The sequence below is a fragment of the Trichoderma aggressivum genome, assembly GCF_033847375.1.
Source record: "Trichoderma aggressivum f. europaeum strain CBS 100526 chromosome Unknown scaffold_021, whole genome shotgun sequence".
In the NCBI taxonomy this organism is placed as follows: domain Eukaryota; kingdom Fungi; phylum Ascomycota; class Sordariomycetes; order Hypocreales; family Hypocreaceae; genus Trichoderma; species Trichoderma aggressivum.
The window spans coordinates 348,123-369,056 of record NW_026946387.1 but is presented as its reverse complement, the minus strand read 5'-3'; the positions used below and the strand labels follow the sequence as shown (position 1 = coordinate 369,056).

General features: G+C 53.5%; 5 protein-coding genes across 5 annotated transcripts; 3 read left to right on the top strand and 2 right to left on the bottom strand.

The window, feature by feature from the left end:
- Nucleotides 1-417: 417 nt before the first annotated feature.
- Nucleotides 418-5,688, bottom strand: Triagg1_5786 (uncharacterized protein; the record flags this gene model as incomplete). Its single annotated transcript, XM_062900337.1, has 7 exons — nucleotides 418-1,366; nucleotides 1,435-1,673; nucleotides 2,497-2,627; nucleotides 2,689-5,068; nucleotides 5,129-5,415; nucleotides 5,477-5,581; nucleotides 5,643-5,688. The coding sequence occupies 7 exons, from the start codon at nucleotides 5,686-5,688 to the stop codon at nucleotides 418-420; spliced, it is 4,137 nt and encodes a 1,378-aa protein (XP_062755298.1).
- Nucleotides 5,689-5,820: 132 nt separating this feature from the next.
- Triagg1_5785 (transcriptional regulator family: CCR4-Not complex component, Not1) lies at nucleotides 5,821-13,283 on the top strand (the record flags this gene model as incomplete). The annotated part of the gene is made up of 6 exons (XM_062900336.1): nucleotides 5,821-5,850; nucleotides 5,921-6,393; nucleotides 6,624-6,771; nucleotides 6,832-7,156; nucleotides 7,243-13,184; nucleotides 13,245-13,283. The coding sequence occupies 6 exons, from the start codon at nucleotides 5,821-5,823 to the stop codon at nucleotides 13,281-13,283; spliced, it is 6,957 nt and encodes a 2,318-aa protein (XP_062755297.1).
- A 502-nt stretch (nucleotides 13,284-13,785) lies between these two features.
- Nucleotides 13,786-14,715, bottom strand: Triagg1_5784 (uncharacterized protein; the record flags this gene model as incomplete). The annotated part of the gene is made up of 1 exon (XM_062900335.1): nucleotides 13,786-14,715. The coding sequence occupies one exon, from the start codon at nucleotides 14,713-14,715 to the stop codon at nucleotides 13,786-13,788; it is 930 nt and encodes a 309-aa protein (XP_062755296.1).
- A 785-nt stretch (nucleotides 14,716-15,500) lies between these two features.
- On the top strand, nucleotides 15,501-17,168 carry Triagg1_5783 (CAZyme family GT69; the record flags this gene model as incomplete). The annotated part of the gene is made up of 1 exon (XM_062900334.1): nucleotides 15,501-17,168. The coding sequence occupies one exon, from the start codon at nucleotides 15,501-15,503 to the stop codon at nucleotides 17,166-17,168; it is 1,668 nt and encodes a 555-aa protein (XP_062755295.1).
- A 2,137-nt stretch (nucleotides 17,169-19,305) lies between these two features.
- Nucleotides 19,306-20,526, top strand: Triagg1_5782 (uncharacterized protein; the record flags this gene model as incomplete). The annotated part of the gene is made up of 2 exons (XM_062900333.1): nucleotides 19,306-19,739; nucleotides 19,797-20,526. The coding sequence occupies 2 exons, from the start codon at nucleotides 19,306-19,308 to the stop codon at nucleotides 20,524-20,526; spliced, it is 1,164 nt and encodes a 387-aa protein (XP_062755294.1).
- Nucleotides 20,527-20,934: the final 408 nt, after the last annotated feature.

Sequence of the window (20,934 nt, the reverse complement as noted above, 5' to 3'; positions counted from 1 at the left end):
AAGTCTCAGGGCATCGAGGCTATTGGGACGGGCCGCCGTCCAAGTGCGGGTGTTACCAAAGGGGGGCCACCTCGAGACTTCAAAGTGAACAGAGAGGTTTTGCAACAAGGAAACAAAGCATCAGTGATACAAACCCCTATAGTAGTCGTCTTTGACGTGCACCTGAACTATCCATACCTATTTTGCGTCATCAATCACAAGACAGCGGCACATTGACACTGACACCGAGTATAAGCCCCACTGTTGGCACAAAGCTTCATTCAGCACACAGATGGTCGTTCTAAAGATTGATAATACAAGTACACAGATATCTAGGCAACAGTGCGTTGCCTGCTATTCGGGGTATCTTTGAAATGAAAATTGGCATGGAAACCAATAAAACGAATGCTCATTCTGCCACCCCATGTTACTCATCATCTACCTCTCTGGGTCTGATCGTATCGACCTTTTCCGAACACTGCTACTCCCCTCTCCGCTATAGCTTGTACCAATGCCCGAGTCTCGAGGTGCATCTTCTTCCTCGTCATCAGCCTCTTCCCCGGCAACGGGTATCTCGTGAAGAGGCTGCTTGGGTTCCTCTTCATCCTTGACGTCGGGCTCATGCTTCAAAGGGGGTTGTTTTCCATAGGTAGGAAATTGTTGCGGGTAGTCGGATGCATCATCTCCATCGTCGTTCTCATCATAACCATCAGAGTCAGTCATGCCTCCAGTGGTAGACCGGCGCTGACTTCTATGGCTCTTGAGCTCCGTGCTGTTTGACGTCCCTAGCAGAGAACTCAATATGGCCCAAGCAACAACCATAAACCCGAGTTCGCAGACCCAGAACAGCATCGTAAAAGTGATAAAAGTCAAGAGGCGATAATGGAACATGAGCCATCGAAGACCGCTGAGCTGTGCAGTCATCGTCAGGGAGGCGCTGTAAATCTGGATTCCTTGCCCCGCCTCCACCTCCACGTACGCCGTCGAAGGTATAGCAGAATCCGTGGGGAAGGTGACGCGCTCTGCCACCGGTACATTCAATGCGCAAGTCTGTGATGTCGGAACTATCAAGTGATAGAGCAGGAATAGAATGCGCGAAGCCAAAGACACCACAGGATCAACGTAGGGGATCAAGGCAGGTCTCCGCGACGTAAACAACACGTTGCTGTGTTCGAAATCAGATCGTTCATTGGCGAATCTACGTGCGCTCACGTCTAGTGTATCGCTGATTTTCGAATCCAACAGATATAAACTAATCATAAAGTTCCCTCGCTCGACATTTGGTGGAGATCGCGGCATGGAGAGGGTGACGGAGATGTCGTAGTCTTGCTGCGATTTCAGCATTGGAACGGTGAGCGCAGCAACGCCATATGGGTTGGAGCTCAGCCTATGCAGTCAAGCGTTAGCGGACGCTATCTGAGGTGTCGCAACAGCATCACGAATTGCTAAACTTACCCATATTGAAGATGAATCGGCGTGGTGACAAACTGGTCAGGAACAAAGTTTTGGAAGAAGAGCACAGAAGCAACTGCTGCCAGGCAGAGCAACGTCACTGCTCCGGACACGAGCAATACGACATTGACAACGGCCCTCTGGACAGGCTTCGAGGTGACGACGCGCGCGGTCTCTTGGAATGTTTCCTGGCGCACGCAGCGGGCGTTAGCTTGGGAGCGAAGCTGGGAGATGCAAACAATCTGAGGGGCAGATTAAAATTACCATGACATAGAATTACTCCATAGATTGCACAAGTTCGGTTGCGAAAAGACGACTCAATTCCGTGGAGGCGCCAAGAGCATGCACAGAATGGAAGAAATTATCTACAAACGGTCCATGTCGTTGGAAAGAGACTCCGAGACGAACGTTTATTGACCTGAGCTCTGGTGCATGTGATCAACATGACGTCTTAGCTTGTGTCGCTGTACTTTAGCGATACATTCCCCTGAATCTATGGCAGCTCGCCGCTTTCTATCTACTAACCTCACAGCAACTTGGTCCGAACCTGATTTAGCAGGCTAATGGCCAAAGTACCTTGTGGGTATGCTTAGGTGATCACCGTATTAGGTCAATTAGTACTTTTCACAAAAGGCACATGGACACTTCGGTATTCATCACTTTGACCAACTTCCAGATAGTTACGTATAATCTAGCATCTACATAATATTAAAAGGGGGCATACAGTAATTCATATCATTGACAAGAGATACAGCATAAAGAGAGACGGGGTTGTATTTGACGAACCGAACCATAAACGAATTAAACCAAGCATAAACAGTCGGATGTCAGCGCTTTTGCAAAAATAAAAATTGCAAAAACATCAATCATCAAATCATGTACATTCAATCGAACCATAAACAGATCCGCCGTGTTGATCATTCAAAAAAGGGGGGGAGAGAAAGAAGGGATAAGAAATAAATAGAAAAGAAGAGGCAAATAGAAGTAAAGACTGTCGTATAGAAATCATTCATTATCGACGTTCACTCAGCATTGCTGAAGGTAGTTGCTTGGGACCAGCCCAACCTGGCCACTTCCGTTGTGGACTTCTGCCTCCCACCAGCCATCATCTTGATGACGATAGACAGTTAGGTAGTCGCCTTTAGCGAAGCCAAGTTCCTCAGGAATAGCTGCTTGATACATGAACATTGCGCGTGCTACACATAACGTTAGTAATCTTGTTTGGGGGCCATTTTTGGAAGAGCGTGAGAAACTTACCCATATGTAGGATTGGTCGACCATCTCGAGAATATTGCCGTGATGGATCAGCAACGCTCTTGCTTCGCTGATGTCCTCCCTCGTACAAACCCACGGCACGGGAGCCTGGGCGTACGGAGCTTCGACTTCGAGTTGAGCCATATCGATCATCGCCACCACCAGCCAGTTGTACCGCCATTTCAGACCCACCACCATAACTGCTCGGTGGACGGCTCTGAGAATGGTTGTAATCGCCTCGGTATGGGTTTGGCGAAGCACCCCTGGTGGATCCTCGGGTCGAACCGTGGGGGGACGCACCGCGGTAGTACCCTTGATTATGCTGCGATAAGCTGGTTTGAGAGCCATTCCGCCGATGGTCATGATAAGGGTTTGGTGACACTGAATGGCGACCCGTCTGTCGAGGATCGTTGCTCATGCGCCGTTGGGGTTGAGGGGATGCGCCGCGGTTAGTCGCTGGAGAAACCGAGCCATCGTTGCCTCGAGTGCCGGGTCGGGAAATAGGTGAGGCAGCGCTGCTCACAGACCCTCTGCGGCCGTCGTCACCATAAACGCTCCTGGACTGGCTCGCAATCTTCTGAGTAGCCTCCTTCATTGCCCTAGACGTCACAGCTGGGGGAGGGACACCCAGCCTTGTCACCTGAGTCTGTGACTGATACGAAGGCGGAGGTTGGCTGCCAGGCGTTGGAAAGGCCCGTGTCATGGCAGCCTCCGTGCTTGGAACAGGCGTAGAAATACCATGATACTGATCGGCCGACATCCTCACGGAGGCTTGCTTGCCCACATTGACGTTCTTAAGCTCTGCCAAGGCAGCTGCAATTGGATCCTGCGGCTCAGCCTTCTGAACTGGCTGCTGTGGTCTTTGTCGATTGGTGTCAGATGTTGTGACGGGCAGAACGTTTTCGCCCACTCCGAGAGCTAAGCTTGCATTGGCATCGATCGGTTCTGGGCTGGCGGTTCGCTCTTTCAGCAGATTGCGAGTTTGCGGCTCACTGTTGCCGCTGTAGGGCTGAGGTCGACGCAGAGGACTCGTCGATGTCTGCGACTGGGACGGGTGCCAGGTGTTCCTGTTGCTAGGCGATGGGTTACCATTGGCGGCAGCTTGCAAATCCTTGGTGCTCTTGCGCCTAAAAGGGCTGTGGTTCTGGAAGAAGCCGCTCTTCTTTTTGAGCATCCGATTATCAGGGCTTGCAGAAGCTGGCGGATCCTGCTTGATAGGAGACCCTTTGCCACTTTGAGGCTCCTGGCTAGAAATTGACGTGGGATCGGAATATTCGCTGCGGGAGTCCCGGCCAGAGGTCCTGGCTGATTGGATCTGAGGGCTGCTGGCTGACGGGGCACCGGGGCGGCAGAGCATCGTCATTCCATCCTTTGGATAGGGGTCGTGAGGGGTCGTTGGTTTTGGACTCTGGTGTCGAGTGTCGTATGGCGATGGGGGCTGCGAATTCGTTTGGGACCTGCGAAACTGCTCCTCCGTGGTCGGTGGTTGTCTGCGGTATTGATCCTCGGCCGCAGGCGGCTGCCTGCGATATTGGTCATCAGCTGCATGTGGCTGTCTTCCGTAAGGCTGCTGCTGTTGCTCTTCTGCAGGAGGCAGCTGCCGGCGATACTGATCCTCAACCGCTAGTGGTTGCTTTCGATATCGATCGTCCATGCTTGAAGGTTGCTGCTTACGATGCGGCTCATCCATGGATGGGCGTCCAGCCGGAAGCAACTTCTGGGGGCTCCTTTGAGGAGTCGACGCACCCTCGCGGCCAGTTGGCTTGACGGGAGGCCTGTGAGCCAAATCGTTTGCTAGGGCCGAGTTGGGATCATGATGAGACTCAAACGTAGAAGGCTGCGGCGAAGAGGAGCGGAAAGCCGGATTGATACTCCGAGGAAATTGCGCCACCGTATAGTTGTGTTCATCTTCGGAAGCCTCAGACTGGGTATCGTGAACATCGCCGCGGACGAAGTTGATATACTTGGGAGCCTCGGGGATTTCTTGGCCTGTACCACGCTCAGTTATGAAAGTGACAATGTCAGTCTCCACATCCATGCTCTCGAGAGAGAGTCGAATCTTTTCGCAAGATGCGTCGTCGCTGACACAGACGGTTGAGGCGATGTTGGCAAATGTCCAGAGGCTGTTCTTGGTAAAGTCGAGCCGCTCTTCTTCAAGGTCCTGGAATTTATCGGCAGCAGCCTTCCATTCTCGGTTCCATCGGACTGTCGTCTCTTCCAATATCTTGACGGCATTCTCGTATTCCGTGTTTGAAGTTGCAAGGCTGATTTGCGTTTTCTCCAACTTGGCCTTGTTTCGACGTTCTTCTTGGCCCATGACCATATGGCCTTGTGCGAGATAACCTTTAATTTTCAAGCATTCTTGTTCGTATTTGTCTCGAGTCTGATCCACGGTCAGTTCTGAGATGCTTGAGTGCCGGGCTGTGTGTCTTCTTATCCTTACCTTGTTCACCTGATTTGTCTGCTGGACCTTTACTTTGAGCAGCTTCTCGACCGTGCCTTGAATAATCTTTCGACGCTCCTTATTACCCCCTGCAAACGCTGCGAGCGGCTCTTCGAGCTCCGTCTTCATTTGCGCGGCAATGCTTTGGTGCTGCTTGGCCGTGGCCTCGAGCTCGCTGCGGACTGTGTCCAGCGAAGCCTTCAATGTTCCGGTTTCGTGGGTGCCTAGGGATTTCTTGCTAAGGTTAAGCAGTTTTCGGGCGTATTCATCTTCGATCGCAGCTCGTGCTGTATCACCATGAGGTTAGCAACAGATTTGATAGCCCGGCATGTGGGCGGATATCCTCACCGCCATAGAATGACTTGAGCTCATCGCAGGTTTGCTTCGAATTCACCATGCGCTCGAGAAGGGGACCGACGCCAGCATCGTCCTTGCCCCAGAAGTTGTTGGCAACTATATCGACAAAACTGTTAGTACGGCCTGCTCTCGGCGCGGAGTCGCGAGATACACTGACATGACATGGCGACCGCTGGGGCATCAGCAATTGCGGCAGGCATCATGCCCGATGTTGAGAGGGGTCAACCGAATGCCAATTCTTGGGAGAAGATCAAAGTCGTCCTTGTAAATAAGGTGAAACGCTTGGGCGCTCTCTGGAATTTGGAAGTCCAACGCGCAGTAGCAAGCGTTCGCGGATGCAAGGTGCGGATGTGGGTAGGGGTATGGTTGGTTATGGGGTGTAAACGCTGTAAGATACGGCCACAGCGCTGTAACAGGCCGTCGCTTTGTTTGCAGTGGCTGACGAGCGTTGGCCGGGAAACGGGCGGGCACGGCTGGTCACGTGAGATTGCGCACCGTATCAGTACAGAGTACCTGATGCCCAGCCCAACGCGGGCTGCCACCCTGTCCAAGACAAGGCGAATAACGATTCTTTCTGCGGTACACCGGAGCCTCTCTTACTCCATCTTGCAGCATCCAACGAGACTCCAGACGCTCAATCTCATCTCGCCGCCCTTGTTCGCCCAGCCGCTCGGCCGCTGCCAGACCGCAAACCTCCGCCTCCCCAAAACCCTAATTCCTTGCACCTGGCAATCCGGCATTTGCAGCACGACTCCGAGCGTCTTTCACGTGAACCCAACCCACTTGTGGTCGTCCCGCACCAAGAAGCTTCGCCCGGTTCTCGCCCACCAAAGCTTCGGCTCGAAAGCTGCGTCTCGTCACCACAATCGACCGCTCCTTGTTCCAACGCCTCAAACCCCCCCGCCCATGTAGGAAAACCTCTCAGTACTGTTCGCTGATAACCGTCAATTTCCCCTCCTCGCATACGCAGCCCTGCCTTTGGCCCTTTGGCAGACGCCACAGTATTCAATCTCGACCGCCGCATATAACCCTCCATGGTCCCTCCACAAAGAGCGGGATCATTCTCACCAAATCCTGCGCAGACTCTTCAAACTGGCAGTAATCATTCACCTCATCCGTCGCACACTGGTATCCTCAGTGCTGGCGCAAGCCCCAGCACAAGCAGTCCAACGGGGGCCAACTCCCTGACGAAAATTGTCGTCGCCCAAGTCTATCTCTTGCTCAGTACCATCAAGGAAGATAAGGATCGCGCCAAGTGGGAGCTGCAAGTCGAGCAATTGAGAAAGGTGAGTCCCGGCATCGGCTCTACACTCTGGCAGGATTTTAACCCTCGTGGCCGATGATAGCTTATCGATGAACACGGCATGGAGGTCTTTTCCAAATACTTCACCCGGTTGGTGGCGGGCAACGCACCTCAGATCTTCCCCGGTCTCAACAGGCAGGTCGCCAACCCTGGCAACTACCACATTCTCGTCGGTGAGATGCGCAAGATTGCACACGATGTCGACCAAGCAACAAAAATAGCAGAGTCCGTCGAGAGCGGCACGGAAGACATATTCCGCGAATTCGACTTGTCGACGTTTATGGAGCACTTCAAGCTCGATGCTTTGGAAAAGACTCTGTTAGCTTTGGCATTTAAACTCGGGTCTCGGCCTGATTTGAAAACGAAAGGTACGGCCGTAATCTACAACGCCATGTTATGGTCTTTCTTTCCCCCATCGCTTAATATATTCGGCTGACCATTCTTCTCAACACAGCGGATGCTATCCTGTCGACTAATTTCCCCACCTTCATGGACATCATCTCTCGGCCAGAGATCGAAGCCCACGCTGACCTATCGCCCGCCTTTATCTCGCTCATCATCGACAGGTTTTTGCAATACTATCCGCCGAGTTTCAACGCAGCCTCCCGCCGAGACCTTCAAAACTCCGTTGCTAAGCGCTACTTGTCTGTGGACCAAGCGCCTCCGTCTGAAGTTCTGGCGGCCCTCGATATCAGTAGAGTTGTAGCCGATCGGCCCGCAAACTCGTTGGCTCGCTATATCCAAAAAGTTGGACCGGAATTTACAAAGGACGAGGAATCGTGTTCCTCTTTCTTGCGAGGCCGTCCCAACAACATCCAGCTCACCCCTGAGCAAGTCTCTGCCGCGCTCACATACACCACCATCAGCCAAAATCCTCCACATGATCCCATCATCCTCGTCAACGCCCTCCTACGCCACGTCCCCAAGCCTTTTGTGTGGGAAGAAGTCGTCCTCTCTTTCGATCAGCCGTCGGCACGCATCTCATCTGCTCAATTTTTACGGCTTTACAAGGCTCTTTTGCCCATTGCCGAGGATCCAGTCAATAAATTCGACATTCAGCGGTTGTGGGGTGGTTCTTGGAGCGAGCCAGAGGCACAGCTGTCTTTTGTTAGCGCCTACGCTTCCTTGGGGCCCGACCAACTTGACGCCACCACAATCCCCCATCTCCAGCGAAGCATTACATTCGAAGATTACGCAAACTCCGCACCCAACGTACAAGAACGGGCCGCTGCCGTCGTCAAACATCCTCTTGTATCCGTGGCGGCGCTGTCAGCAATCTTCAACGTTGCTCTAAATTCTGTGCATGCTTCGCAGAGTGTCGAGGCAAAACGATTATTCCAAGAAGTTGTCGTTCCTAACCTTGACATTTTCCTCGTGTCCGCTTTTGAAGTTCCCAGACAATCCTGGGCTGCCATGGCGATTGACACCCTGAACTCCCTTTTCGAAACGTTTTTGTACAAGCGCTCGCCGGAGTATGACTTCGTTCTCGATAGCCTTTGGAAGAAAGACAAGGACTGGGTTATTCAACGGCTTATTGATGCGCATGCGGTTAAGCCTGTTGATCTTCCTCTGATATTCGACCACGCCGCCAAGCACAACTGGTTGGAAGAGCTGGTTTATCTTCCAAATGGCTTCGGAATCGATCTCGCCGCCTTTGCCCACGCAGAGGGCTACTTGGACTTGTCGAAATGGGCGCAATACAATGCCGATCGGAGTAACGAGATTGCTCGAACTTTGTTGCAATTTCTCATGATCAAGGCCAATCTGGAGATTCAGTTTCAGAGGCCACCAGATGGTCAACCGCCCGTGAAAACAAGTACCAGTCTTCAGGTGCGGACTGTTTCGGCGTTGTTGCAGATTCTTGAGGATTTCCTGCCTAAGGCGCCGGTTCTCGATCTCATTCTCGTCCAGCGCCACTGCATCACTGCGTACCCTCGATTGATCAACTACGGAGAGGGGTATGATGATATCATCGATGCAAATGGCAAGGATGGAAATGCTCTGCCGCAGGCAGCCAACAGCAAGATGGAGGAGCATTATAAAAAGATGTACGGTGACGAGATACAGGTTCGCACGATTGTTGAGATCCTAGACCGCTACAAGCATTCACGGGATCAGCTCGATCAAGACGTATTTTCCTGCATGATTCACGGTCTTTTTGATGAGTACAACCATTATGTGGACTATCCCCTCGAAGCCCTTGCCACGACCGCAGTTCTTTTCGGAGGCATCATTTCCCACAAACTAATTTCCGATCTGCCCCTTAAGATAGGCCTCGGAATGATTTTGGAGGCGGTGAGGGATCATTCGCCCGATGATGCCATGTTCAAGTTTGGTCTCCAGGCACTGATGCAGCTCTTGGTACGTCTCAGAGAATGGCCAGGGTTTTGCAAACAGCTACTACAGATCCCGGGTCTTCAGGGAACAGAGGCGTTCAAGAAAGCGGAGGAGATTGTTCGAGATCACGAAGAGGAGCTTGCGCGCGCTCGTAACGGATCAGGCACGCCGCATGGAGCGGGATTCCCTAACGATTCCTTTGCGAATGCAAACGGCGATGAGCAGGCAAGCATTGACCGCCCTGCACCGGCATTCACAGCCATCAGTGTCGACCCCCCTTCTCAAGAAGTTGAGTTTGAAGATCCAGATGATGAGACGCAAGGCAAGATCCAGTTTGTCCTGAATAACATCACTGAAAACACGATACAGTCCATGTGTATTGAGCTTCGCGACATGCTCGAACAAAGATACCAGCAGTGGTTTGCCAGCCATCTCGTCGAGGAACGCGCCAAGATGCAACCAAACTACCATCATGTGTACCTGGAGCTCGTGAAATTGTTTGAAGACAAGATCCTCTGGGCCGAAGTTCTCCGCGAGACGTTTATCAGTGTGTCTAGGATGCTCAATTCTGAGGCGACTCTGCAAAACTCCACAGAGAGATCACATCTTAAAAACCTTGGAGGGTGGCTTGGTCTCCTTACCCTGGCTCGAGATTATCCGATAAAGCACAGAAACATTGCGTTTAAACAGCTGCTTATCGAGGCACATGATACCAAGCGGCTGATTGTTGTCATCCCATTTGTTTGCAAGGTCCTGACCCAAAGCGCAACCTCGGCAGTTTTCAAACCTCCCAATCCCTGGCTCATGGACATTATCCATCTCTTGATAGAGCTCTATCATCACGCAGAGCTGAAGCTCAATCTCAAGTTCGAAATCGAGGTATTATGCAAGGGTTTGAACCTAGATCACAAGAGCATCGAACCCTCTGGAGAAATTCTCAATAGACCCATCTTGGAGGAGTCGGACGTGCTTGTCCAGGAGCAGCTCGAAGCTTTCGAGAGCCTGTCATTAAATGGAATCGGGTCGGCAGTTGGGCCCGGGCTATCCCCTCAGGTTCCAACTATCCCAGACCTCGGGCCGCTCATCACCATCCCTCCCACCAATGAGATGGTGGTCAGCACCAGCAGACTGCACGAGATTGTTCGGACGGCTCTCACACGCGCCCTTCAGGATATTATACAACCAGTCGTCGATAGATCCGTCACTATTGCTGCCATATCAACCCAGCAGATGATCCGGAAAGATTTCATTGCTGAACCGGATGAGAACCGCGTCCGAACATCTGCTATTAACATGGTAAAGGCCACTGCCGGCAGCCTGGCTCTCGTCACGTCCAAGGAGCCCCTACGAGCAAACTTGACCAACTACATGAGGAGTCTTGCCAACGACCTACCTTCGGGTCTTCCTGAGGGCACCATCATCATGTGTGTCAACTCCAATCTCGACTTGGCCTGCAGCATCATTGAAAAGCAGGCTGAGGAGCGAGCCGTGCCGGAGATTGAGGAGATGCTGGAAAATGACATGGAGCACAGGAGACGTCATCGTCTTCAGCAGCCAAACGAGCCGTATCACCCGACAGGAATCAACCGATGGGCCATGACGATTCCGAGTCCTTACAAGATACAGCCAAGGCCCGGTGGCCTGAATGCTGAACAGATGGCCATCTACGAAGATTTCGCCAGACAACCTCGCACCACTTCTTCCACGGTGGCATCCCACGCACCATCCGCCTCAGAGGCCACCAGGTCGTTGGCAAACGAAGTTTTGCAGGAGACATATAGTGGCATGCCTAACATACCTACTCCCGCAGAGACGCCTTCGATCCAACAGCTTGGCGCACAACTACAGCCCTACGCTCCAGTTCATAACCTTGCCGCTGCCAATGCGATGGGCAACGGGCGAGCTGCTGGCTTTCAAATGGATGTTCGAGGTTTGGCAGAGCGGGTCAACAAGCTGCTACAGGAATTATTGCGCGTGGCTGGAGAGGCTCGAGAGGATCATTTCGTGGGCTTGCCCAGGCCGCACCCCGTCCTCGACGTCGTCGATGCACTTGTGCAGCTCATCATCAAGACGTCTCAAAACTCGGAGGAGTTTGCCATTTATGCCGCCGAGCAGATCAGCTCGCTCATCTTCCAACAGGTTGAGGACAACTTGACGCTTGAGAGCCTTGTTCACGTTCTAGAGACTCTTCGAAAGATTTCTGGCCCAGCCCTGAACAGTCGAGTCCGCTCTTTGTTCGCCCAGCAGCCTGGACCCAATTTCCTAAGCCTGCCTCTGCTCGCAGCATTGATCCGAACTGATCTCCTTGATTGGCGAAACATTGATCTCGCAATGTCCAAAGTCTTGGAAGCCCGCAAGGACAATTCGCTCGAGTTTCTCGAGCACATGCTCGACCTTACCATCCTCAACCACCGACCGATTGCTCTGTATGCCGACTTTATCCGCACACTCGAGGCGGCATGGACCTGGATCTGCGAAGAACCAAGCTCGGCTACCGGCCAGCGGCTGAAGAACAAGCTGATGGGCTCGGTTCCTGCTCAACCACCACAGGGACCTTCTAGCCTAGAGGAACAGTCAATTCAGCAAGATCAGCTGGAGTACGTCTTTGAGGAGTGGGTGCACCTGTGTAACAATCACAACGCCTCCAGCAAGGCTACGGCGATTTTCATCCAGCAGCTGCACGCAAGGCACGTTATTCGCAACCGCGACGACTTCTTCTTCTTCGTGCGCATCGGCATCGACCTTTCGGTCGAGCGTTATGAGCACATTCTGCACACAGGGGCCATCGGTGATGCTTACATGGCGATCGATGCTCTGGCCAAATTCATCGGCTCTTTTGCTAGCATGAATACTGAAACGCCGGTGTCACGCGCAGCCTTTTTGGACTCAGTCTTGGTCCTGGTGTCCTTGGTACTGAACCACCATCACGTCAAACGAGGAGAACACCTTAATCAAAGGGTCTTCTTCCGCCTCTACTCGACGCTCTTCCATGAGATATACTCCATCTGTGAGGATCTGCCAGATGAAGACCGCCGCGACGTGATGCTGAGACTGGCTTCCAGACTGGAGACCATCGGCCCGCAATCTCTTCCTGGATTTGTGTTTGGGTGGCTGCTGCTTGTCCAGCATCGAGCCTTCATGCCCGTGTTGCTGCAGCTAGCAGACAATGCAGGATGGAAGGCCTTTGCCGATCTAGTTTGCCAGTTGCTTGGTTGCGTGAGCGAGCAGCTCAAGGCATTCAATGTTACCGACGCTGGCAAAGACCTGTCCAGGGGGACCGTAAAGTTGTTTGTCATTCTACACCACGATTTCCCCGACTTTCTAGCGGCCAATCACGTCCGGTTCTGCGCCGGCATCCCAACGCATTGCATCCAGCTGATCAACACAGTCCTGACCGCTACTCCACAGCAAAACTACGGAAAGCCCCTTGATAACCTCAAAGGCGATCGGGTAGACGAGCTGAGGACATACCCCGGCCTCGTAGATGATGCTGTTGCAATCCTGACGGAAGCTGGGCTCTTGAGCATGCTGGACCAAGTCTTCCAAAACGGCCCAGCAGAGGAGGCAGTGGCACAGATTGCCCACACAATCACTTCGAACACGCCGACCGAGACCACGTTTGGACACGTGGCCATTGCGGCGAATGCTCAGATTATTGGCGCAGTTGTGATATATGCCGCCCATCATGCCACTGAGCAGTCGCCGCCGGTTACCAGTTCGCCCATTTCAGGAAGCGAACCAGAGGTTGCCCTGCTGTCTCTGCTGGTGCACGAACTGCCTGCGGACGCCAGATATTATCTGATAGCCAGCATGGTGAACCAGCTGAGATTCCCCAACCCCCACACCGAATTCTTCAGTCAGCTCATTCAGTACATCTTTGGGAAAGACATGAACGACCCCGAAGAGTCGGACATTCGACAGGAGATTACCCGAATCCTCCTAGAGCGACTGGTGGGCTTCTGGCCCCAGCCCTGGGGACTTATATACACAGTTGTGGAGCTGTGCAAAAACGAGAAGAACATGTTCTTCGATCTCCCCTTTATCAGATCGACACCAGAGGTATGTTTGCTATTTCAACAATTGACACAAAGGAAAGAGAACTGACCAATATTCCATCAGGTTGCCGAACGATTCGCCTCAGTTCTTCAACGGGTATAGTTTACATCGGCAGGGGTAATGGGGATTCGCTACGAAGCCACGAAGCTACGGTGGAGCTGAGCATGAAGCTAATCGCATAAGTTTGGTGCGTCGGAGCAAGGGATACGCCTATTGATTTGTTCTTTTTCTTCCTCTCTCTTTTTTTTTTCATATTTACACTTGTCCTTTTTTTGGTTTTCTTGGGAATTAGACGGAAAGGGAAAATAGTGATTGTCAAAGAAAAGTTCGGATTCAGTTTTCCTCGGCTAGGCACAGGAGGGAGCGGGGACTCGAGCGGACGGCATAAATGTAATACTTTGTATTGATGTACGATAAATAGCTTTTCGATGCGGGGCGGCGAGACTATCACGGCGCATATGGGAGCATCGAGGTTCATGACCTCTCCGGATAACATTGGGATTAGGATGACAATCATGATGGACATTTCAGAGGCGATAAGATGATGGACAATGCGAAATGAATGGTTCTCGAACAAGTTATCTTGAAGGGTTAAGCAGTGACTCTACTCAATTTGAACATGTCCACGCATGACTTGGACTGCTGGGCCGCCAAGGATGACTGTGTCGAGGGCACCGTCCTTGAGGTTGACGTCGACCTGGATGGCGCTCTCCTTGCCCATCTCGACGCCCTGGGTGAAGTCGTACCGTCTTGCGGGTGTCGTCTGCTTGTCACCGCCTTGGGTGCTAAGATAGGCGGCCAGACAGCTCGAGGCGGCGCCGGTGGCGGGATCTTCGAAGCCCTCGGCCATCATGCGCGTGCGCAGCTGAACGACGGGAACGCCATCGGCAGTCGAGGAGCCGGTGCGGACGTAGTAGAAGCGGCCGATGAAGCCGGTCTGCCAGTCCTCGTCGAGGAAGCCCTCGGCATTGAACTTGTGGCCAGCGGTGACGTCGGCAAGCAGCTCCAGCGACGGCAGCTCGACGAGGGCAAAGCTGACGCCCTTGACGAGGCTGAAGATGGGGGCGGCGAGCTCCAACTCGCGAATGGCGTCGTTGGCCTGCAGCTGGGCGGCGGTGATGCCGGCGTAGGAGGCGAGGGTGGCGGCGTGCAGGTGGACTTTGTGCGGGACGGTGGCCGTGGCGGAATCCTCGCCGGTGCGGGTGACGGCGATGCGGCCGGCCTTTGTGACGAGCTCGGTGACGGGGTGGGGGGAGCCCCGGAGCAGGGAGACGGCGGCGCCGATGGTGGGGTGGCCGGCGAAGGGGATCTCGGCGGTGGTGAGGAAGATGTCGATCTGGCGGGAGTGGTTGGTCTCCGGGTCGGCGACGTCGTGGATGAAGACGGTCTCGGAGAGGTTGAACTCGCGGGCGACGATTTGTTTCTGGTCCTGGGTGGGCTTGGGGACGCCGGCGGGGATGGTGACGACGGCGAGGGGGTTGCCGCGGAAGCGGGTGCGGGTGAAGACGTCGAGGGTGACGAAGGGGAGCTCCATTGCGGGCGGTTGGGGTTTTGAACTTGAAGATGTGGTGATGGTGATGATGATTTGGGTCCAAGAATTCGGTGGTAGCCTCTTATATATACATTTGCTTTCACATGAGGGTGCTACTAATATATTACTCTATATATTACTCCGGACGCGGCCTCTGGATTAGTCGATGCATGTATATGACTCTTACCTACTGGTACAGCTTCGGCTAAGGGGGCTGCGGACTCCATGCCGAGTGGATGAACGGAGGACTGCGCGCCCTTGTGGTGATTTCGTCATGTCGTTTTGGAGGATGCTTTGATAAGCTATTGGACAGATTGAGTTTAGTGGTTGGCTATTGTCGGCCGAGCTGGTAGCGAGTGAGTCTTGGGGGTTTTGGTATCTACCTAGGAACTTGCTTTGGGAATTATATTCCGACGAGTAGTTCTTGATGGGTATGGGATGGGTGGATTAGGGCGTAAGGGATCGAGGGTATGCAGAATGCTTGCATTGCGTACTCGGAGATAATGCGGCCAACGGCGATCTTGAAGAGTCCTCTCGAGATAAACTAGACTCATGTCCAACAGGTAAATCCCTAGAATTATTGGCATAGGTACAGTAAGATGAAGTTGAATTGGTTCATTCTATCCCATTGCAGGGTAGCTTCAAACCCCCCCATCTCCAACGACGGAGTAGCGTTGCACTACGCCGCCATTACTCTCTACTAGAGCCCCAAGGCACCAGAGCTACACACATCATGTAATCTCCGTCTCCACCCCTCTTCGACCTCTCCCACCAGCTTCAAATCCGCAATGACAGATTCCATCATCAGCCTCGACTCCCACCACAACCGCAACCGCAGCCACGACAAAGACACCGACGACGACAGCAGCCTCGACAAGCCCCGTGACGACCACCATGGCCACTCCAGCCACCGTCTCACCAGCCACGGCCTGACCGCCCACAGCCGCATCTCGGCCCTCATCCGCCACGCCAGAAGCCACCATCGTCTCTACCTCGTGGTGCTTCCCACGCTCTACTTCCGCCTCTGCCCCATCATCTTCACGCACAATTCCGGGCCGCTCAGCGTCTACCTCGCCATCGTCCTCGTCTACATACCGGCCAGGGTGATACTCGCCGCCTGGCAGCACTTTTCACCGTCCTACGCGGCCAAGAGGCGCAAGAGGAGGAGCAGCTTCCTGCTGCCGTCCAATGGGGCATCTTCTTCGTCGCAGAGGGCCAGCGGGGCTGGGACAGGGCGAGGATTGCTCAAGCCGCTGATTTGGCTGTGCGGTGCACTCTTCAGCTTGTGGGCTTACACGAAAGGCATCGCATCGCCCTTCCCAACCGCATCGTCCATTGTGGCCTCTTCGCCGACACTACAAGCACATAGGGCCCAGAATGCGAGCTACTTCATCGCCGCCTCCTTCTGGAACAACGACGCGATACTGGACTCGTGGACCTCGCAGACGCTCGAGCTCATCGACACGCTGGGCCGCGCCAACGTATACGTATCCTTGACGGAGAATGACAGCGAGGACAACACCGCCAGCAAGCTGCTGCACTTTGGCCGCGAGCTCACCAAGCGCAAGGTGGCGCACAACGTCAACATCACGACCGACCTGCGCGGGGATCCGCCCGAAAACCCCTGGCACAGCATCAGGCACAGGATGGGGTACATGGCAAACCTCCGCAACGGCGCCCTGGAGCCTCTCGGCCAGCTCAACAGGCGGTTCGAAAACGTGATTGTGCTAAACGACGTTGTGTATCATCACACCGACGTCCTGAAGCTGTTGGCGGCCGTGGGAGGAGATGATGTCAATGGTCCACATGCCGAGTCCCCCTTGTCGCACACGGTGACCAAGCCAGGGAAGAGGCGGATGGCGTGCAGCATTGACATGGACGGCGCAACGTTGTACGACACGTGGGTGCTCCGCGATCGCTGTGGGAGAACTGCTAGCGGCTTCTGGCCCTTCTTCGCGTCAGAGAGAGACAGGAGATCCGTACGCGAGGGGCGCGTGCTCGAGGTCGGCACCTGCTGGAACGGCATCGTGGTTCTCGATGGAGACATGCTGCTCGACCCGCCTCTGCGCAGCAAGAGTGCCGACTGGGACGCGGACACGCTTCGCTTCCAGCAGCCCCCGGAGTGCATCATATCCGAGTGCACACTGCTGCCCTTGGCCATTACCAATAACACGGGCGGCGCCCCGGTGGTCATGGATCCCTCCGTGATAGTGGGCTACACCGTCCACTGGTGGAGGTACTACGCCGTCTGGCTACGTTTGCCCATTGTGCAGCTGTGGATGAAGGTGTTCGAGGAGGGATACTGGGGCCTCTGGTGGACATTGGGGTTGGGCAAAGGGCTAAGATGGAACGGCCTGGACGGCGGCAAGGAGAAGAACGAGTGCGTCGTCACAGGGTGGCCCGTCTGCGACAAAGACGAGTACGCCGTCAAGGGAGGGATGAGATTTGGCAACTGAGACATGTGCAGACCGTTTGATTGTCATGAAGAGGCTTGTGGAACCCGGTGAGACACTTATCGCGATGCGTGTCTCGCTCAACATGCGAGGACGCAAGTCGTACCACACGAGACAGAGGCCTTGCAGGTACAACCAGTGGCCAATGCACGCCGCCAACGTCCGTCTGCCTCGTTCCGAGCCATTGGCCCAATTGCAGCGGCAGCACAGCAACACATGACGCGGGAATTGGATAGCTCTGCAGGTCAACGGGCATCAATCTGCACGTTGCGGCCACTGTAAGCAGCAAAAAGATGGTACTAATGGAAGCCCATTGACCGTACTCGTACACGTACAAAAAAAAAAAAAGGTGCCCAAAGCTCTGCCCAAGGTAGGCGGTGTAATAGATCAGGTGATCGACTACTGTACAAGTACGGCTTCTGTTTTTTTTGTTTTCCTTTGCTTTTTGGACTAGCAAAGCAGCTTGCATCAAACTTGACCCGTTGATTCTCGACGCTCTTGCAGGACGCGCTGCAGGACAGGACCTAGTGCCTCAATGCCTGCAGAATGTCATCAGCGGTTAAGGCCTCATTTCGGCAAGCCTGGGGTCCAGCGCGTCGAGCTCCATACGAGAATCGAACGTCCTCTCCACCTCTCACACGACTTACACCGGAAAGACGACTCAAACGCTCTTTTTTCTTTTTTTTTTTTTCGCCGCTGCGTCTTGATCGCTTAGGGCGCTTTTGCAGCCCCACTAGGACCCTTGAGGGGGCGCCCCCATGCCTCATCGCAGGGGGGAGCAAAAAAAATCGACAGCAGGGAATCGCATGTATGTGAGTGAGCGGTACAGATATGGAGTATTACTCCGTACTCCGTGATTGCTCTGGGGGTGTCTCAGCACATGCCAGACCCTGGAACACAGTGGTATTTTAATTAATTTTTTTTCCTTTCTTTTTTTTCTTCCCCTCCCCAGTGTGCGCGCGCCCACTCACACTTGCATATACACACGCACAAAAAAACGAAGAAAATATTAATTACTGCGAACTTGATGCATCGTCAATTGCAAGCGCCTCCAGCCCAATGAGCGAATATACTGTCAGATCACCCGCGGCCATGACGTCCACTACTTCGAATACCGAATCTCCGTTTTATTCGCGTCCCTTTGGTTCTAGAAGCAGTCCGGCCACGATGCCAACTTGAACCGTCTCCATCATTTTATGTGGTCCCCCATACCCTGAAAAAAAAAAGTGCAGCTTGTTTTAATTTTTTTTTACCTCATCGGGCAGGGGTATCCCCGTCGAGTAGCAGTGGTGGCAGTGGGCAGGCAAAAAAAGCAAAGGCAAAGGCAAAGGCGAAAAAAAAAAGAAAATCCAAAAAAATTCCCCACTATCTCTTTATAGTGCCTGAGTGCCGAGCTGCGGACCAACCACAGAGTGGCCATTGTTGCAGTCTCTGGCAGGCGCCTCCCCACCAGCTCCTCGCCAAACCCCACTGCAAGTGCCTGCAAACAGAAGTCGCTCTTGCCATTTTCGTGCCAGGCGCCTTGGAGGCTTGGACGTCCACTGCGGTGGGTCGTGCTTGCCTCAAAGCCGTGGCTGCAACAGCGAGTGGTCTGTGCGGGCACTGACGTTTAGCGCCCCCCACTTCGGCAGCCGTGACGGGGGGCTCTGGCCAATAGGATCCGAGGGGAAAGAAAAAAAAGTTCAAGCTCTCGTGCTTGCTGCCTCTTTTTTTTTCCTGGCCCGCCAACGCCAAAAAAAAAAATCGCCTGAGCTTTTTGTCCGGCTTCTTTTGCTCGGTGCCTCCCCCCCCCATCATTCCTTCCCATCCGCCTCGTAGACCGCAGACCGCCCCCCCGACTTGCTGCCGAGACAATTCTGCCTCCCTCGGGATGTTTGGATACCTTCATACAATCTTCCTAAACACCATCCAAAACAAACAAAGCATCGTCATCCCCCGTGACTCCGTCGTCTGCTGCCTGTCCTGTGCGAGCCAGCCTGTAGTCGATCCCATATCCACACTCTTCTCCTTCTCTCTTTCTTCTTTGCCACCGCCATTTACGTCTTGCATTATTACGTCCACCAATCCAATTACACAGTACCTTTACCTTTAATACCCCCAATAATACAACACGCATTCAACATCGTCACCGTTATACACCATGCCTTACAACACGCGCCGCAAATCGCTTTCCCTGCCCAGTCTGGGCATTCACATCCCCGTCACGCATGCCTCGCGCGCTGCCTCATCGAAGAGTGCCTCCCGCGCCGCTTCATCCTCAGCCTCAGCGACGCCGGCGTCCAGAAGTGCCTCGCGCTCGGAATCTCCAGAAGAAGCACACCCCAACAAGCGCCTCAAAAGATCCCATGCCGCAGAGGCCATGGCTATTGAGAATACCCCGCCTCCGTCGCCCATCCGTGCCATCAGCGAGGAGATGACGGATGCCGACGCAACAACACACAAGATCGATCTCGAGAGCATCAAGGACGACATTGTCGAGGCTGTTGTTGTCCAACTGCAGGAGACTGGCAACCGCCCTCATCTGATCAAGGAGCTGGCGACTGTCCTTACCCAGTCGCTTACATCTGTACAACAGTAGGTCTTCCTTCCCTTTGTCGATCACTTCCGGCCATGCTGACAATGCCATCATAGATCTGCGAACCCGTGCGCCATTATCTCGTCCCGCCTCGCTTCCTACATGAAGCGAACTTGCTGGTCTGCCTCAGCTCCTTGCCCGCTAGGTAAAGAGCTTGAGACAGTACACCCACGACGCACCTATTATTTCCTCACCACTCAGCCCAGGCAAACGCTCCCCGACTTCAACGCAAGTCTTCAGGCTGCCTCTCTCACCCCTTCAGTCTCTCTCACCGAGGATTCTGGCTCAGAAGACATCGAGGCGAGACGGCGAGAACTGAGCCCCTCTCCTGAGGTGGATCTATCAGCCACCGAGTTTGATAATGCCGATGACGATGGTGCGATGCCCATGACCCCCATCGGATCGTTCTCTTCCCAGCGAAGCAGACTTGTCCTCGGACCCCGTAACAACTCCCCTCCTCTCGAGAAGGATGAGCGCGAGTTCACACAGACTGCAGACGGCCTGCAGAAGCGCAAGCTTAACGCCGAAGTTCCTCAGCCGGAAACTGTTGAGCGTCACAGTGTCGCCACCATGGATTTCTATCGGGACGATGCGTGGTTTGCCGATAGCCGTCCCAGCGCGGCCACCATATTTCTAGCTAGCCCCTCCATCAAGCCGAGCATATCCGCTGGTCGGAAAGAAGATGATACCGAAGCTTGGTTAAGATTAAACAAACTATTCGAATGGGGCAAGGGCGCCGAGAGCATCGAGATAGACGAACTCGATTGTCTGCTAGACGCTTGTTGATTTTTTTCTTTATTATTATTAATGTTATCATTGGGATGGCGCAAAGGAGCAGGGAATACTCAAAAGGGAAAAGGAGCTGGCGTTGGACGGCTTTGTATTTGTAACATATGATGTGGAAATGTGTGGAGAGACACTCCCCTGTAGATATACTAGATGATTCTGACTATATTTCAGGGATGATGAGATGACAACCAACCAAAAAAGGGGGCACGCCAGGAGCGCTTGTGAAAGAGACGGCTGAAAGATGAAGAGGGAAAAGGTGTACATACAAAAGAGCATACCACTCATTGATTAAAAGAAAGATCCGCTTATTTTTTTTGGGACTCTCGATTGTCGCAAGAAATTGCTGATGTGTAAATGATGTAGTGTTGTATATGGTGAGTTTGACAGGCCCGTTCGTTGCTCGCG